Source organism: Protopterus annectens, chromosome 14.part0, assembly GCF_019279795.1.
Source record: "Protopterus annectens isolate FY-2018-M chromosome 14.part0, PAN1.0, whole genome shotgun sequence".
NCBI lineage: Eukaryota > Metazoa > Chordata > Ceratodontiformes > Protopteridae > Protopterus > Protopterus annectens.
Window position 1 is genome coordinate 779,977,273 of NC_056748.1, and position 18,512 is coordinate 779,995,784.

The 18,512-nt window shown below is 36.2% G+C and overlaps 1 protein-coding gene across 1 annotated transcript in view; it reads right to left on the reverse strand.

Moving 5' to 3' along the window:
- RGR (retinal G protein coupled receptor) overlaps positions 1 to 18,512 on the reverse strand; it is a 272,329-nt gene that overhangs the window by 231,225 nt on the left and 22,592 nt on the right. The window contains exon 2 of the mRNA XM_044056521.1: positions 4,057 to 4,213. Within this exon, the coding sequence (XP_043912456.1) occupies positions 4,057 to 4,213 (157 nt within the window). The remainder of the gene's footprint in view (positions 1 to 4,056; positions 4,214 to 18,512) is intronic.

The following is an 18,512-nucleotide window of genomic DNA, read 5'->3' on the forward strand; positions in this document are numbered from 1 at the left end:
TAGATGAGATACTGTGATAAGAGAAAATCAGTTGTGGTAGATTTGTCAGGTGTTGAGACATGTCTCCATATCAAGGAGATTTAGAATGTTTGCATGCTAGTATTTACACAAACGTGTAGGGATGCAGTCAACCTGTTGGCAGACGTTTCTTTGACAGGCAATAGACTGAAGAAATTTGCTGAAATTCCTTCCAGCGATAGTGGAGTTTTTCCATTTCTACACTGTTGCGTGACCACAGAGCAAGTATGTGTGTTCTGGTGTGTGGGGGCTTGACCCCCACATCAATGGGTGCTTGCTCTCTACAAGAATATTTGCCTCCTAGGATAAAGAAAACGTATTTCTACACATTGTTGTTGTTGTAAAAGGATGCTTCAAAAAAGATGAAAAATACCTTGCATTAGGGCTTCAAATATGAAACTAGATGTTGTGATGCATGACACTTTGAAAATTAAATTGGAATTACGGCAAAAAATAATGAATTTTGAACCTTCATTTCAGATGAAAGCTTTATCATCCCCAACATAGGGACTGTGCCCTCCCCAACCATACCCCTGTTAATTGTATTCCAAGATCGCTGCACCTTGAAGAAGAGGGAATACTCTTAAATACTACAATTTCAGAATTAGTGTACATTTTTCCTAACTGCAGTTAAATGTTCATTGTTATGATGATTGGACTTAATGTTCAATTACTTTCAAAAGACCCTCTTAAGTCTGCAGATAGAAAAGATGAAATGCTTGCATGTCAGAACACACTGATGTGTGCGTCCATCACGCCCATCTTCTTCTAAGATGTATACTAGATTGTTATACATTATGTATGAGAAACATCTGGATATTTTTTAATTAAATTTCCTGATTTGCATAACCGGGCACATTTTGGAAGTCAAATGATCCAAAATGTACAAACACAAGTGCCCTTGTGATCTTCAGTGCAGCCACCAACATCCAGGAAGTTTATTCACATTGACTTTGCAGGACTATTCATGGCTTCCATGCTTCTACTTGCTGTTAAAAACACACACACATACATACATGCACACACATTTACATAAACTGACCAAAAGCTGTTTGCATGGTCCCCATCACCTCTGTGCAAGAAATGGCAGATTTACACTAATAATAGCTCATGGATAACAAAAGAAATTTAAAATGTTCAAGCACAAAAATAGCTTTAAACATTTGATATCAGCTTCTTAACATCTAGTCACAAATGAGGTTTGGAACAGACCATTTTGTCCTGGGACATCTTGAAGTGGGGCTAGACAGATAGATTAGCAGGAATAAAGAATAAGGGGAGGATAGGGTTAAATGGGATGAAGGGGTATTTAGGAGGAAATGAGGTAAAGGTAGGGAGGGGCTTAGAGGGTTTTGTTCAGTGTAACTGAGATAGAAGTCACATTTTGGCGTGAACTTGCTAGGCTTACCCTCTTATGTTCCCCCTCTGGTGTTGGATGTGCAGTTCAATAAGTTGGGAAGGAAAGTGAGCGGTTGCTCTTTTGGATAAGTTAATAAGCAAGCAGAGCTGCTTATTTGGATGGTGTTGTAATTGAATAAATTGAAGGTGAGTGGGAACGCTGTCTTGTTAGTGCAAAGATAAGTGAGCAAGTGGGGGACACTGCTTATCAAGGGTGAGTGGCTACTCTGCCCTTATGGTTATTTTATGTTTTCTTGCATGGATGTTATTATAGCCTGTGTCATGTCTTGGTTGAAATTTATAATTATTGGTTAACAGTCATGTTTATGGAAGTTTAATAAAGGCCGTCAAATGTCATTTGGTGTTGAGTGTTTATTGAAAGTGGACCAGGACAAATGGGTTAACTGAAACATCTGTTCAGAACAAAACTTAAGAAGCCATTAAAATCACCAATCTGAACCAGAAGCCTCTACACCAGAAGACAGTTTGCTTTTTGTGTATTAAAATTCAGTGCACTCAGTCACTTAGTAAGTGGCAGTATTGTTCCTCAAAGTAAATGAAGGTTCTATCTAAACAATAAAAATGGTAGTCAGGAGAGAAGTACAACACAAGCAATAGACAGAACTAAAGTTCTACTCCTGACTAACTACTGCTAGTACATGACTAAGAGCTAGTAAGTGCTAACCAGGACAAACTGTGTCATGACCTAGTCTTCTAAGGTACAGTTCATAGTGCCTACTTGCCTGAAGACTTAACACCTTGTTGAACTCAGCTTAAATTTTGATGATATGATGTATGATCAGAAATGTATGGCAATGATATATAGGACCACACACACATAAAGATGAATGACCAGATCTGCATCTATAGAAGAATGACTGTTGAACAATACCCACAGAAGGATGGAAGGCGGAGTAATATCATGGAAGGTAAATAACCACAGCCATACCCGGGCAGACATGACCATTCAATGGCATTCTAAATAACTGATGAATGACTAATGTCAAGCCACAAGAAGGATGCATGACAACCCCTCAGGTGGCCTTATAGTGTGACATCTTGTATATGCCAAACAATCGCTCACTGTGTAATACCTGAGCTCACTGTTTATCAGTTTCGCATTCCACCAGAGTGGAGGGTGCCCAAGTGCCCCAGAGCCAGAGAGCCAGAGATGGAAGGCAGGTATATAAAAGCAGAGTTACTCAGTGCTCTGATGGAAGCCTTCATACAGCCCCAAATAAACTGTCTACAGCAGTGTGAAAACTCCAAGCACAGACGTGTGTGTGTGTGTGTGTGTGTGTGTGTGTGTGTGTGTGTGTGTGTGTGTGTGTCTGTCTGTGTTGGTACTGTATTGTGAACTAAAATCAAGTTGTTTAATCACTCATATGTAAGTAGACTCTTACAGTTGTATGTGCTGGAAAGTTTAATTTACCAAGAAAGTGAAGAAAAGTGTTCTGTAGGATAAGAGATGAAGTTATAAATGATAAAATCACTGTACACTGATTCTGACTTAAAAGGTCATTTAAGTTACTGACTATTGATATTACAACTAATGTACTTTGTATTAGTGCCATTTCAAGTAACAGTACTTAAGCCTTGACAATGTCTAAAATCATTAAAGCTTTATATAAATATTTATACTTTTTCTATAATGAAGTAGTAATACTTGAGTGCATTGCATCCACTGCAGCTGTCTTCTATGTCTGTAATTAAAACAGAGAGACATGTACTGTTCTGAAATAACTAAGCATGAAACTGTATACACTCACACATTGACTGAGCAAACCTTTGGTAATGTTCACCACACAATTACTGCAGCAGCTGCTTTTCACAGTGGTTTCTTGCATTTCTATAAAGTGCAAAAGTAAAATCAGATGGTGCATGTTGCATTCACTTCCTTAACTTCATTTCCAGTCTATCTGACAAAAAATAATTTTATAATCGGGGGGGGGGTGCAGCAGTCTGTTCTGGGTCGTCACATCAACTGATTGTGACCTTGGGCCACATTCTTCTGTCCCCACAAATATTCATTTTCATTTTTTTTCCTTTGGACGGAAAGCGGTAAGGATGGCTAATACTTTTCAGAAGGATCAATAGACGTGAAAACAGTGGGGGGATTTATATGGGACTGTCCCCAATAAAAACTTCCTAGAAATGTCATTGAGCAGGCCTTTAATATTACAAAGGGAACAACATAGTATGTATGTGCTATATAGGCCTTCTTCCTACTAATGTCAATATGTCAATGTTTCTCTGAATAAAACTTTAATGTATACTGATCTACTTACTGATGAAATACTAAATGTTTATTTCTGTAAAGAAAAATATACTAAAAACTACTTTTTTGGGAAAAAAAGTGATGCATATAACTGCCTCTGCTGTTCTAAATGCAAATATATAAATTATTTTAAAATCAAAATGCTGAATATTTCTGTCTTAAATATCCAAATACTTCTGTTATGTCAATTAAACGATATTCAAAACTATGAACAAGTAAATAAGACTTACATTTGTATGTCACTAACAGAAGAAAACATCATCACTTCTTGTAAATGAATCACCACTTAGAAATAAAATACAACATATATTCCTCCTACACAAAGAAAATGAAAGTCTTGTTAGTTAAATTTATTTACATACCTTAAAAAACTAGAAAAGGCAGCAACCATAGCATTCATACAAATACCAATATCAGCAACTGCCAGACTGATGATAAGAAGGTTACTTGGGGTCCGAAGCTGTCTGATTCTGTAGAAAGACAGTACAGTAATTCCATTCAGGCACAAACCAAGAAGAGCTGCAGCACAGAAAAAAGAACAGTAAGATGAATTAGGCTGATTTTTTTGCAAATTTCTTTCAAATACACATTTGACACATGACTAAAAACATTTACCCTGGGATTCATTGACACCTACACTGTGTGTACACCATTCTGACTGAACAGGCAAAACAAGCATAACTCACACCGTTTTCCTCCTAAATTTAGTTTTCCTACTGATTTTCTTGCTGCCTTAAATATCAAGGAGGATTTACAAATGTTACCACAATGTATAGACTACATGTACACTAAGTGTAATCTTTAGAACAATGTGTAGACTACATGTACACTAAGTGTAATCTTTAGAACAATGTGTAGACTACATGTACACTAAGTGTAATCTTTAGAACAATGTGTAGACTACATGTACACTAAGTGTAATCTTTAGAACAATGTGTAGACTACATGTACACTAAGTGTAATCTTTAGAACAATGTGTAGACTACATGTACACTAAGTGTAATCTTTAGAACAATGTGTAGACTACATGTACACTAAGTGTAATCTTTAGAACAATGTGTAGACTACATGTACACTAAGTGTAATCTTTACCACAATGTGTAGACTACATGTACGCTAAGTGTAATCTTTACCACAATGTGTAGACTACATGTACACTAAGTATAATCTTTACCACAATGTGTAGACTACATGCACACTAAGTGTAATCTTTAGAACAATGTGTAGACTACATGTACACTAAGTGTAATCTTTAGAACAATGTGTAGACTACATGTACGCTAAGTGTAATCTTTACCACAATATGTAGACTACATGTACGCTAAGTGTAATCTTTACCACAATGTGTAGACTACATGTACACTAACTGTAATTTTTACCACAATGTGTAGACTACATGTACACTAAGTGTAATCTTTACCACAATGTGTAGACTACATGTACGCTAAGTGTAATCTTTACCACAATGTGTAGACTACATGTACACTAAGTGTAATCTTTACCACAATGTGTAGACTACATGTACACTAAGTGTAATCTTTACCACAATGTGTAGACTACATGTACACTAAGTGTAATCTTTACCACAATGTGTAGACTACATGTACACTAAGTGTAATCTTTACCACAATGTGTAGACTACATGTACACTAAGTGTAATCTTTACCACAATGTGTAGACTACATGTACACTAAGTGTAATCTTTACCACAATGTGTAGACTACATGTACACTAAGTGTAATCTTTACCACAATGTTTAGACCAGATGTACACTAAGTGTAATCTTTACCACAACGTGTAGACTAGATATACACTGTGTAATCTTTACCACAATGTATAGACTAGATGTACACTAAGTGTAATCTTTTGGAGTGTCTAGAAAGTACAAAAAATGTGGTAGGGATGTTTCTGAATACAGATCGCATATACTTAGTGTAGGCAGTAATGAATCTAGCCCTTAATCTTGGAACATTCTCTCACAAGAAATAAATACTGGTATTAACAAAACCAGCTAGTGCCAATCTGCTGTTTATTAAATAAAATAAATGCATTTTCTGATGTATATATGTGTGTACATATGACAGGCATAGCTTGTTCAATAAGTGCCCTACGCTGGTCCCACAAAGTTTTGCCCCACCACCTTAGCTTCTTCAAGTGAAGAACAAAAATGTCCATATCTTCTACTGGCACACCAAGCAGGTGGCCAGATACTCTTGTCCTCCTGCCCCAGGAGCCAGTCAGATCCTATTTCTGCACCCTACCCCTGACTCTCATACTTCATCATATTTTAGTTAATAAAAAAAAAAAAAACATTTTTCTTTTAAATTGTAGCAAATGTAGTTGCTACTTTTTATACCCACTACAGCGCTCAGCTTTTAATTAATTAATTAATTTACTTTTAAAATGTAGCACACTGCTTGCTACAATATAGCAAGCAGTCACTACAGTTCATACCCCACATGGAGTTGTACAGTGCTCAGCTTTCAGTTTAAAAAAATACAAGATTTGTGTTTACTTTTAAACTGTAGCAAACATTGTTATAGTTTATACCCCACATAGACAGCCAAGGCACTCAGTTTTAGTTAAAAATTCTTAAATAAATAAACATTTTTTTACTATTAAACTATAGCAAGCAGTTGCTGCCCTTTCTACTCTCTATGGAGCACTGCAGCACTTAGATTTTAGTAACAAAAAAAAAAAAGAAATGTTTTATACTCCAGCAAACTGCTTGCTATTCTGTAGCAAGCAGTTTTCTACAGTTTAGACCACAAAGGGAATATCACAGTGTTCACATATTACCGCAGATGCAATACTGGCTTTTAAAAGCTTGTATACATTAAAAAGCGATCAGGATTGACCGAAAGCACCACCTACCACTTTACACCTGATGAAGTTGCCTCCTTCATCCTGCTCTAGTTACCCATTTGGTCCATATGTATAAATATGTATGTAAGTATAGATGTGATCTTTCATTTATCTGAAAAAAAGTTTAATTTGTATCCAACCAATCGGTAACTGGATGGAAAGGACAGAATTTAAAAAGAAATGCAATAAACATGGAAGTCAAATTATGGCAAGTATTGTATGGAAATGCATGCAAGAAAACTGATATTAAAGTGCAGCATAAGGCAGATTAGCATGACTGCATGGTTTATTATATATTAACTGAGAATGGAAAGCTATACAAGAAGCAGAATGTGAATTGTCATTATGCATGTAGCATAGTTAAAATCAGTGGATACGTACATTTAATTAGTAGAAGGCTGCACTGATATGCTAGCTTGATTGCTGCAGCCCTGCTATTTCTTATATTCTAGATGCCCTAAACCCTTTGAAAAGGCGTTCTTTACTACTCAATTTGGAAGTTCACTATACGTGTTTACTACCTTCTCTATGATGAAATTATTCTTCATGTCCATATTAAAACTTTCACTCCCATCTGCAGGTTGTGCCCTCACCCCCCCCCAGCCATTCCATCTCATCTCTGTCATTTCATGTGTTCCACTCATGGCCTTCTGTGCTCAGTAATATTCCTCACTTTACTCCTAGGCTCTGATGAAAAAAATCCCAGACAATCTAACGTCTCCTCATGCATCAATCATCAGTCCATCCAAACCTCTACTCATCCTGTTGGACTCCCATTGAATCCTTTGTACTACATTACCTATACTGAATAGCTGACTTGTTAGCTTGAGTATTGATATAACACAAAAATTTAAATGAATGTCACCCAATCCACTGTCCACATTAACGCTCCCTGCCCCCCAAACCCCTGCTATTTGAAATATATCAACTTTGAGAATGTTCAACAGTGAGGAAAATGAGTCAGACCTTTCTTTCTTCCCTCAGACATTTACACATTATTTCACTCCTCCCCTGACCACCAGTTTGAGATAATTTATGATCCCCTCTTATCAGATGAAAATACAGTACTTAAAAAGCAGCTACCAGATGATTATGACGATATTTGTGTACTACTACAGATATCTTGTACTATGATTCCCATAACAACATACAATTATAAGGTTATCTTACCCATGTTTGTAGTTTTTGACTGCAATCTCTAGACTCTTACTGTTTGTTTTGTTTATACTCTACTGTAATTGTAAAAATTGTGCATTGCACCCAGGCAATGCTAAAATCAGTCCATTGTGATCACTATTTTACCTTAGGTAAAACACTATTTAATTGACTGACTAATTCATTTGTTAGTTAATAGTGATTTCACTGTATTAAACCTTAGGTCATACCTTAATACTTTGAGAAGCGAATAATTAACCGACAATGCTCTTACTTTATGAACCTTTGATAAGTGATTATCTAATGATGGTCTCACTTTAAGAACCTTGATCAGGCCACATTTTCAGGACTTTGAGAAATTCTGATGTCCATACAAGGAAAGAGAATTCAGACTGCTGGTAAGAGCCAGATGGAGGCCATTAAATGTTATGTAGTATGAAAGACAGGGAGAGAATGTCCAGTGGGGGAAAACAGCTGGATATCGTAAATCATGGAGCTAAGGAGACAGGGACAGTATGATGCAGATGTACAAAATGACATCAAGGAGATATGAAAGGTCATCATGAACAAAAATGACAGAGTGGTAGAAGGGGTTACATGCAGCATATTATAGGGTTCAGTCCCTCAATGGATCAACAAAAGTACTCCATATGGTGACAGTTGTGGATTCAATCAACTAAATTAAGAGAATGGATTGTAGACAAGGATTCCACATGGGCAATCAAGAAGACAAGGGACTAGTAAAGAAAGGGGGTGGAGAAGGGAGGGATGGATAGGATGCAGAATGTTAAATGTGCTTAAATAACTTTCTAACTGGTCTAATTAATTATTTTTGATTGTGAGCAAATTTGCTGTATTACAGTGAAGTACTGTTTCCATATCCTGTATGAGGTCAGAAATTAGCACAATACACAAGGCTAGAACTCAGACCACTTCTTATAGTACATCACTTATTCCCTTTCTCCTTTGAAAGTTATCCTACCTACCTCTTTTCTGTTAACGTACACAGTTTGTTACACTGTCTTTCCCCTTTTGGTTTTGCAAGAACATTCCAGTAAGATGTAAGTTCAAAGGATTTTACTGAAGTTGAGATGAATCACATCTACATGGTTACCTGGTATACATTCATTTGTTTGACAGGCAGTTCTGCATTCGCACTATTGTGCGACTTGAAATGCCAAAAAACAATATATCAAACAGAACAAGATTTTGAAAATGGTAATCTGGAAAACCAGATTCAACCATTTTCAAAATTGAAACATCTCCAAAAATCATTATGCAGGGGGGGCAAGCCCCCCCTGCGCCCCCTTACTTTAATATACAAACTCTGAGATTGCACTACAGTGAGGGAAAGGGTTCATTTCCCGATCCCCGCTATAATGCAATCTGCACCTGAAATACCAACTTCCAATGAACTAATGTCAATGTTCATTCACTCATTGGAAGTCGAACCATTGTCATTCGGCATTTCAGACATCTGGAGGTTGTACTTTCACACTTTGGTGAATCATACAACCTTCTTTCAAACAAATGAATGCATACCAGTTACTCTTGTCATAGTCCCTAGTTATACAGCCACAGAACTGGATCACCTCAGTCCGAAACAATATACTGGTTTTACATCCATGCTGAATGTGTTAAGTAGCTCATTCTGCTTCAATAATCTCATAAGCTCTGACTTCAGGGCTCCCTCACTGATCTGACCTTCCACTTAAGTCAGGCTAATTGGTTCATAGTTCTCTAAGCTGGTCCCTGCATCATCTTTGAAGATGGGCACAAACAATGCTGCTTTTAGGCAGCAGGACCACCACTTCTACAAGTGACCTGCTGAAGAGCTCTGCTAGAGATTCTGCTAGGTCCTGATCAGGCCCCTGCCCCACTTTCTCTATTAATGACCTGTTGCTTTCCATACTTCTTCAACTCTTATCATGTAATTTGTCAACTTACTCACCTTTTCTCTTTTGCTTTCCCAGACTGAAAACCTTGCAGAAGGGTATAAACATCTGAAAAGCTTAAAATAGATAAATTATAATATTATAGGTGAGAATGGCAACATGCTTTTTGGTCCAATAAGACGGGGTCATTGTAATAGTTGTTGTTTTATTAACGCAAACAACTGTGGAAGAATTTTAGAAAAGGATAGGTTCTGATTAAACAAGACTAGAGCCACTCGTGAAACTAGAGTAGGGGTTTACTTGGCAACCTGTACATCATGTGACATCTATTACACTGGTAAGACTGATCAGAGTTCGAGAAACAGAATATATGAACGTTTATAGTATTAGAAAAGGTAATGACAGCAGTGCATTAAATAAGCATACAGGACTGAACAAGTATTTTGTTTTGAGGTTAAGGGTAGCTAAATTGTAAATAAGTTAATGATTTGTTTTTAGTTTTTCAGAACAATCCTTTTATACTCATTTTTTATGTATTTGTTTATCTTGTTGTTTTTAAGTATATGCTGCTTCTGTGGAGCATCAATTAACCAAATGTCTTGTATTACATGACTTTTTGATGTGTATTTAAATTGCTGTGTTTGCTGTCTTATTTTGCAGGGATAAAAGTACTACATGTATTGCATCGTTTTTTTCTGCAGCTTAGAAGATTAGCATCATTTTCTTGAATCACAAACACGGCTGTTACCTTTTTGCTGAAAACTAAACCTTTATTCTGGCACCAAAAATAAAGTTTACATTGAAAAAAGATTAATGCAATGTGGATTACACACTATTATACCATGACCCCAAAAAACGCACGCTGCTGATTTGCAAGCGCGTTCGTCGTTCGATTCGAAGTTAATGGAAAAAAGGTCCCGGACCGACTTTTTTTTTTATAGTATAACTCTTTTTTAAACACTTGTTAACTATAGCAAAAGTTTAGGGTTTAGATTAGCTTTAAAAATTAAAGCAAACACTCTTATTTATTTGGTAAATTAATTATTCATTTTTCTAACATTTACATGTTAGAAAAGCAATAGCTAAAAAATTTAGCTGTTTTGTTTTTGGGTCTAAGTTTTTAAATGTTTTTATTTTTTAAATAAATGGTTTAAAATAAGCAACGGAGATGTAAAAGCAAACGCGATGTCTGTGTCTTTAAACTATTTTAATTGTGCATCGTGATTAAACAAAATTTACCAACAGAGATCTTTCAAAATTCTGCTGTTTTGCTTGCTTGCTTCCGCTTTGCTAGATAGTTTCGAATGTAAGAATATACTGCAGTAAACAGGCATTATAATCTGCCAAGGGACAAAAAAAGACAGATTTTTTTTTTAAATAAATTTAAGAAGTAATTCTTTTTCTAAATAATGTCATGCTTCTTAAATAATGTCATGAGTTTTATAATTTACTCCATCGGTATTTATCCCGCAACACGCTTCACAAAACCCCACCCGTAACGCCTGGCTATTACCCACTCCCACAATCTTTGTATATATATTAATAAATGGTATTCACAAGGAACTCCTCTTTTATGAATTAATTTGCTAATAGTATTTTCAGTTAAGTAAATATACAAAACTTCAAGGACTCTTTTTTTTTTTTAGCCATGACCTTCTTAAAAACTCAACATTCATAAGTGGTCATCTGTGCGGGAAAATGACTAGGACCATACAAAGGATAATCTGATGCACAAAACTAGGATACTGATTAGTCTGCAGGTGCAAGCATTAGAGGTGCAGTTTAGGTAATGAATGAGTAACATCTGATTTCATCTTCAGGCTACACTAATTCATGTGCCAATTTATAGTAACTGTAAAATTGCTTTAAATGGATAGCTTTCTCACAAAATACTGTAAGCCAGATTAGGCTGCCTTTTCCTTCACTAGTGAAAACTAATTTGTATCTGTAAGTACCATGGTTGATTACTGTGCTCTCATGAACACTGGAAGAAAGATTTGGGGTCTGGGGTGATAGAAAATGAAGTATTTAAAATAACTTTCCATGGAGCAGTGTGGAAAAGATATACTGAAAAGGTCAGCAGAGTATGACTGAAACAATTTATGCAGTGTCAGCATATTGCCCACCTGCTTCTGATGCCCAGAAGATCATACAAATGTGGGTTCTATCACTACAGCAGGTATCTAGATTGTTTAGAGGCAGGCAATATTGGGGAGGGGTCTGCACTCCTAAAGTGATGGCCTTCAGAGAAAGCACATAAGGTCCCATCTGCATGACTTACTGGTAGCTTAGATGCATGATAAAGATCTCATTACGTTTACCAAGATGCTTCTTGTTTTAAAAGGGGGGGAGGAATTGAATAATGTACGTAATGTTGCTTAGATTATATGATATATAGCAATATATGTAAAGCATGTTTGTTAATTTTAACTTAATGCAGTTTGACTACTTTTATATAAATGTAAACGTGCATATGTCACAAGTCATAATTCAATAATGGTGTTAAAAAAAAGGAGCAGTGGAAGAACTTGGCCACATTATTCCCAGCTATAATATTATCTAGCCCCCCCCCCCCAAAAAAAAAAGTAGCCAGAAACATCATGGAATAACCTGCTCAACAAAAATAAACATTATAACAGCTTTTAAGTATTCTGACTAACGGAGGACAATATCCAACATACAATAGTTTAAACTTGAGAATCTATATTAGTAGAACAGACATGGGGGAGAGAGAAGGAAGGCCCTCATCCATGTCTCATTGCTTTTTATTTTACTTTATTGTAGAGGTAGTAGAACTACATCACAAAGCCCATGTGTCTTTTTTCACCCATGGCCACTTCTGATTACAAAAAACTAAAACTGCTAGTGTGGTAGGCAGTGCAGAGGATTAAGGCAACAAGATGCTTCTTATAGTGCAGAGCATGATTCTCTCAGCCTTCCTTTGCCTACACTAAGCAAATGATTTAACTCGACAGTGCACTGCATACCTGTCAAGTGTACAGATTTTCACAGAATATCCAGATTTTTGCCTCATATTTTTGGTCTGTTTCTCATAACATTTTGGTTTTCTGAAAAATCAATGGCAAAGCATTGAGAATTGAAGTAAAAAATAATGTCAGGCATTTGCGTTTCAGACTTCATACCCTTTAGAAAATGCATACTAATGCAAAAGCTGTTACTCTATCAAAAGTCTATGCTTGTAAAAGGAATATTTAAATATTGTCCCCCTGTTATTTATGGATTTCCTCAAATGTATTGCTCTAAGAGGTTGAGAGGTATTGTGACTTGCTAATTGAGAAAACTAAGCTAAGCTTCTCAATGGTCTCCTGGACTATATATCTACCTATGAACCTATAAAGCTAAACAAGACGCAGGATTACAAAATACTGAGATTTACTGCCTGAAAAAATTGATGTAAATAAACTGTATTAATGACTGTTCATTGTACCCACAGTTTTGTTTCCTTATACCATGTCAGTCTGAAGAAAAAGTCATAAAAATACAGCTTTGGTGATCCCAGAAAAGCCATTACATTGAGTTTCTTTGAGGAGGTAAATATAATCAATGGGGTTGTCTTCCATGTTGAAACAGCATTTGATTTCTATACTTTAGTACCACCAACAAAGAATGCATAGTAAGAAGAGACTGTGAGGTAGACAAGTGTTTTGTCTTAGTGATGGAGTGTTCCTTATTGAAATGTGCACTGTGCTGAGCAGAGCAATTCTCTATCTCATCTCTTCCTCCTCCTTCACACTTTCAATCACTTCTAGTCCTCATTCTTCAATGACTTTTTAGTCTACTACTTTGGGTGCTGTTTATCTTTAAAGACAACATAAAGCAGTGCTGCTTTCCAGCAATTCTATGACTTTGTTATGAAACTACTTACTGAAGTACTCAATGCTTTTGGCGCAATGAAATGTATGCCCTGTATTTTGAATTATGCTCATCATCTTCCTTTTCACAAAACAATAATCTGCATTTGTGCCTAACCGTACTATATGCAACAACTCTATTACTATGCAGACTTTTCAAAATAACATTGAATGACCTTTCTATACCATATATAAACTTTTACATGTCTTAATTTACAAGAGTATGTATACATTTGTAAAATGCTGTTTTTTTCTACAGTATGTATAAATCTTTATCTAATATGTATCATTTTGAGCTTTTCACCACAGGCCTCCTCTGAAAATGGGATTCTGTGCCCTGTCAGATTTTCTCTGTCAATAAATGCAATCAATCAATCAATAAATTAATCTAGTATGGCTGTGTAAAATATTATTATAAGACTGACTAACATTAAGTGAGTCTTGCCCATAGAAAAATAATAATATTCTTTGCTGGGTAAATTGCAAGTAAATTGACAGATTCTGTGCCAGCTTTGTGGCATAGAGACTAACATCCAGAGCATGACCCAGTAACCTGAGGCTTATTTAAAAGCCTGGACACTGGAGAAGCTGGCACAGGGATGACAGTGCTTGATAGCATCCATTGGAGTAATAGTTAAGGGGTTGATATGGGGGTTTGCTTTAACAGAGACTGTAGTGGAGACTGGAGCCATGTTAGTAAGGAGCAACTGGTACCAGGGTGGACAAAGCAACAGAAGAGGCATATTGACAAATAGGCAGGGGAGACAGCTTCTTTGTCATATTCACTGTGCACCTACTGAGAGCTACAGAATACCAAATGTCAATGAATATTATGATTTAACTGGAGCTAGCGAGATTTAGCATTTGATTGTTCAGTAAGTTTGGGTTCTAGATGATAGGTTTAAATAGTTTAAAAGGAATGTCCAACTTTAACAGATTAGTTAACTTTTGAATGACATGTATCTTGTCAGATATGGATTTATGTATTGTAAGTGATTTAAAAAAACTGAGCGCTAGAGGGTTGCAGTTATATGCTTGTACATGATTCAACCATATTTTATTCAGAGAGGTTGCCATGTCTTAGGCTTTGGTGAGTAGGATATTTGAAAAAAAGATATAACTGGACCTGTTGACTCCCCATGTCAATAATAATGGCACAGCAGCAGCAGCATCTGTCATGTCTCTGTCTTCCATTCCTGAGTATAGCTAACTCCTTCCAGTAGTACAGGCCTTTCTACTAGACTCCATGTCCAAAGGGTGATTCCGACACAAAGCATGTGAAATTGTGGACTGGTGAAGCACTGATAACAGCAAAATGCTTTCATGCACCACAACAACAAGCCCACTGGAAAATGATTGTCAAATAAATACATCAACAAATTTTCATTAGGTGCAGTCTGAAGTGCCTGTATGTTAGATATTTATGTCATAGAAATTATAGATTATGCACATTTCAGTGAAGGAATGCTTGCAACCTTGCTGATAGCAAGACTTCCATCTTTGGTTAGAAAATAAAAAGTTTATAGTATATCACTAGCAGAGTTTCTGTTCTATCAATCAACCTCTTAAAGTTTTTATTGAAGACTGTTGAGGTGTCTAGGTCTAAGCAGGCACTCAAGAATTCATACTGAGGCAACATTTTCAGTAGCTGTCATTGCCTATGTTATACTTATCACTTCTTGGATAATGCACCTTTTGGATGTGCGGTATAGCGTTACTCTGTTTCTATGAAAGCTAATGTTAAGACAGTTTTTTTTCTAGACTATTGCCACTTCTACATGTGATTATATGAGATGAGATAATTTTCTATCACTAATGAAAACAATGAATGAAATGGATCAAGAACGAACCCTTTTTATATGTAATAATGTGAGTAGCTACCTGACCCATGTGGACCCTTTTCAGACTCCAGTCAGGATAGCCATCTATGTGGCTTGAATGGAGTTATATAGTATGAAAACTCGTCCACTGCTGACCCAGAATTCATGAGAAAAAAAACATTCTTGCCTTTGAAACTGTAACAACTACAGTTTATTCCACAAACATACACAGTGCTAAAGCAAAATGTTCATTTATTTAAAAAATTGCTGTTCTTGTTTTTTTTTTAAAACTGTAGCAATTGCCAGTTGTGTCCCCCAACACTCAGCACTTGGGGCAGCCGCCCACTTCACCCCACCCTAGCTATGCTACTGAACCTAACAGCTCATAGCCTTAATCCAAAATGGTGTCAGTCGACCTTGTATGACATCAGGTTTTATTGTATCCCATTTTTGTGTTGGCTTGCACATAAGCACATTGATTCAACAGAGTGGGATTTACACAAGCAGAGATATAGATTTCAACATATACCAGTGATGATAAAGGCACAGATCATCCTGAAATGGCAGTTGTAAATTCTTATGGTTCTGCAAGAATTAACATTATCAGTTTATTATTTTGTATTACTGTCTGTGCAAATAAATATCAATGAAACTATCATGTTGACTGATGCTGTAGCAAAGTGTTTCAGTTTAAAACTACAACTGCAGTCTCCCTTAAATACACTTCAGTACACATTTAATTCAATCTCTTTTTCTGATAACAAATATACATGAACTTTAATGACCTATAATATAGCAGTAGTTCATTTATTTTCCACTTTGTGCTTTATCAAAAATTTAGAACCTTTGTTTTCAGTCAGCCAGCTTGCAGCTTTATTTTCAAAGTATGTCTGTAGTGACATTTGTTTACAGGAAAATGGCAGCCAATTATTCCATGGCTATTACATGTGCAGAATGTGTTAATAATTTTATTATCACAATAATTAAGCACAAAGTCTCATATACTTGTTTTCTTATTGACTGGCAGTGGGCTACTGAGTACCAACAGGGGTTAGGGTGCTTTACTCAAAGATACTGACATCATTAGCATTCAGGTGTCACATCAGTTACTTTCCAGTTACCACTTCTCCTGGAACTGCACCTAGATTAAATGTCTTTCTTGCCAGCTGAGGTTCCTTGCCATTTCCAGCAGTGATCCTTTCAAGTCTATTAAATATTTAGTGCTTTCCTCTTAAAATACACAAGTGTCTTCTACTCACCTTTCCTCAGGGTTTTAACTCCAGCATCTACTCAGCCAAGGAACAAAAAGATCTGAACTCACACTTCATAAGACAACAATTCATTTCTTCCTTATAGGGCAGATGCCCTAATATCAGAAGACAGTGTACACATAAAAGGTAACCAAACAAATGCAGAGTACCCATGAAAATTACACCATAAGCACTGAGGTGTACTGCTGAATTTTGAATGCTGTAGTCTATGTTCAGAAGGACTTGGATAACTGGATGGGTATTCACATATTCATCCTCCGCACAACTGGCATAGCCCACCTCAAGAAGGAATGTACAGTCTAGGGTTGGAATTGGCAAGGTGAAACAATCACATTACTCAGTAGCCTTGAACATCCCATGATTCCAATAATGATGATTCACCTTTGTTAAACTTAAGGATACTCACGGCTGAAATAAGGACTGAAGACCAAAATCATGACCCTCAACACAACAGACTTACAGTCCAAGTAACAGCATTGGTGAAATAATAAAACAGTAACAAATGCCAGCAAATATCACTTTAGTTAAATTATGATGGACTCCTATCATCCTGCTGTTTTTCCTCTCCATTGCTTTGTAGATATGTATAAATAGTGCATCATCTTCCAGCAACTAAATAGGGACCATGCTAGATCTCAGCTTGGGTTCCAGTAAGTTCATAAAAGAGAATTGGGGTAAAGGGGATTCAACATGACTTATTCACAAAGGGAGGGATGAAACACTCCCCGCACAGATGATTGATGATGTCTTGTGGTTTTATAATTTGCCACGTTTCACGGATTATTAATGTTCATTACTTCTCAGAGCCCTATGATTACAAAAAGCAAACTCATACCATTCAAGAGCTACAACATGACGTATGCAATAGCTTTTATTCGAGCCCATACCCATGCTTATTCAAAGTGTTCCAAGTTACTCCTATCGAAATATTAGTTGCCTAATGGTATTTGAGTGTTCTTCATATTTGTCCAAGTCCTAGCATAAAGTGTTCCTTGAGGATAATACTGGTTAAGTAGTTTGCAGAAGAAAAAATAAAAAAAAATTGACCCCTTATTTACTTTACACATTACAGATGTGGATTTTTTTCTGGTCATCTGCTATGACTTAGAAAAAAAATTGTGACATAGTTGTTATACTTGTGAGTGTTTTTAAAATGAGCAGAATTGAGGTGGCTGGTGAAACTGATTTAGGCAAAAACATTACTATACAACATTTTACTAGGTAGCAAGTAAGGAGGTTTGTATTTTAGATGTTTAGAACAATGACTCAGGTCACTTAATATGTGACAATATATATATTTTCTATACATAGAAATGGGGATCTCTGTCAGAGTCTGAAAATCTGAGTTTTAGTCTTGTTGGAAGCATATTAATATTAATACTAATTTTTTCTTCAGTTGGCATTTGTTACCTGCACTACTATACCTTTTATGTTGATTTGATGTCTTAAAACAAGATTTCATCTCACCAATTTATACCTCTCAACTATTAAGATTTTTGCAGAATGTCCACATTTTTGTCTCATACTTTTGGTCTGTTCCTCATGAAATGTGTGGTTTTCTGACAAATAACTGAGAATTGATGTCACTAAATGATGACATACCTTTGAGTTTCATATTTCATATCCTTCAGAAAATGCATTCTCAGATCATGTTATTCTAGCAACTTTGTTAAGTTTATAAGAGCAATATTTAAAATGTGATCCTATTTTGGGACCTTTTCCCTACATTATTTTAGGATCTGTCCAGATTTATTCCGCTAAGAATTTGAGAGGTAGGCATCAATCTTGTGTGATAAACAATAATGGAACAACTAGAAAATGCGTGACCTGTCCTAACGTATGAAGCTCTATTAGTCAAAATCTGCTCAGAATGCAAAATAGATGTGCACAAATTTCTATACACATCCGGGTGATATCCTACCACTTGGACTACATCAGTT